Source organism: Orycteropus afer, unplaced genomic scaffold (genome assembly GCF_000298275.1).
Source record: "Orycteropus afer afer isolate SDZICR_OR568_19922 unplaced genomic scaffold, OryAfe1.0 scaffold00006, whole genome shotgun sequence".
NCBI lineage: Eukaryota > Metazoa > Chordata > Mammalia > Tubulidentata > Orycteropodidae > Orycteropus > Orycteropus afer.
In genome coordinates this window covers 3316471-3317626 of record NW_006921593.1, presented here as the reverse complement: position 1 = coordinate 3317626, position 1156 = coordinate 3316471, and the positions used below count along the sequence as shown (strand labels likewise).

Here is a 1156-nt window from a genome sequence, read left to right as displayed (position 1 = left end):
AAGGCACTTGACTGCTAACTAGAAAGCTGGAAGTTCAAACCCACCAGCCACTCCTCGGAAGGAAGGTTGGGCAATCTACTTCTGTAGTGATACTGCCTCGGAAACCCAAGGAGAGGTCGCTATGAGTCGAGTCTGACTCGATGGCACGTAACAACACAACAACAACAAAAACCTTACTTGGTAGGTACACGCAGTGGGCCGGCTTTACACATGAGGACAGGGAGGCAGGGTTTGCTCAGCTAGTGTGGGACCCAGGTCTGAACCCAAGTCTATCCCCTGTCCCCTCTGCCTGCTGCCTTGGGGCTCTAGTGGGGCTGTGGGGTGGGTCTGAGGCTGCCTGTCCTGGGCCAGCTCAGGCCTGGCAGCGTGGGGCAAGCCCTGGCTGGGCAGGGCGAGGAGAGAAAGCTGAGCGGGCACTCACGCAACTGGGCTTTGGCGGCTGCCTTAGCAGCAGATTTGGCTGCAGCTGGGGCCCCTATTCCTGGAGGGAGAGAGAAGACGTTCAGGAATGGTGCCCACAGAGGATTCAGGGTCCACTCAGGCCCACTCATTCATGCAGCTCACCTGGAACAACGCCGGGGCCAACACCAATGCCAGGGCCCACACCAATGCCAGGGCCTACACCAATGCCAGGGCCCACGCCTGGGACGACACCAGGAGCCACGCCAGGAGCAACACCGATGCTGGGGACTAAGAGAGAGTGAGAAGAGCTAAGTTTGAACCAAGTCCAGAGAAGCTATGGAAAGAGTACTGGACTGGGAGTCAGGACCTCGGGTTCTCAACTCAGCCCTGGCACAGACTGGCTGTGTGGCCTTGGACAAGTGACTTTGCCTTGACAGGCCTCAGTTTCCTGATCCCTTGTATGAAGTAGGGAGTTCTGGTGGCGTAGTGCCTAAGGCATTTGACTGCTAACCAGAAGCCACTCCTCGGAAGGAAGATTGGACGATCTACTTAGGTAAAAGATTTACTGCCTCAGAAACCCAAGGAGGGTTCACTATGAATTGGATCCAACTCAACAGCAGTGAGTTTTATATGACGTATGTGTAGGTGATCCCACAGAATGTGGAAATTATAGAACAACATCATTAATATCACACGCAAGTAAGATCTTACTGAAGATAATTCAGAAACGTTTGCAGCAGTATATTGACAGAGA

At 53.8% G+C, this 1156-nt stretch overlaps 1 protein-coding gene across 1 annotated transcript in view; it reads right to left on the bottom strand.

Annotated features, from left to right (window-relative positions):
- The window catches only part of ELN (elastin), a 39077-nt gene that overhangs the window by 11293 nt on the left and 26628 nt on the right, over positions 1-1156 (bottom strand). Inside the window, exons 24-25 of the mRNA XM_042781047.1 lie at positions 565-690; positions 422-481 (exon numbers count right to left, since the gene is read on the bottom strand). Coding sequence (XP_042636981.1) covers positions 422-481; positions 565-690 — 186 coding nt within the window. The remainder of the gene's footprint in view (positions 1-421; positions 482-564; positions 691-1156) is intronic.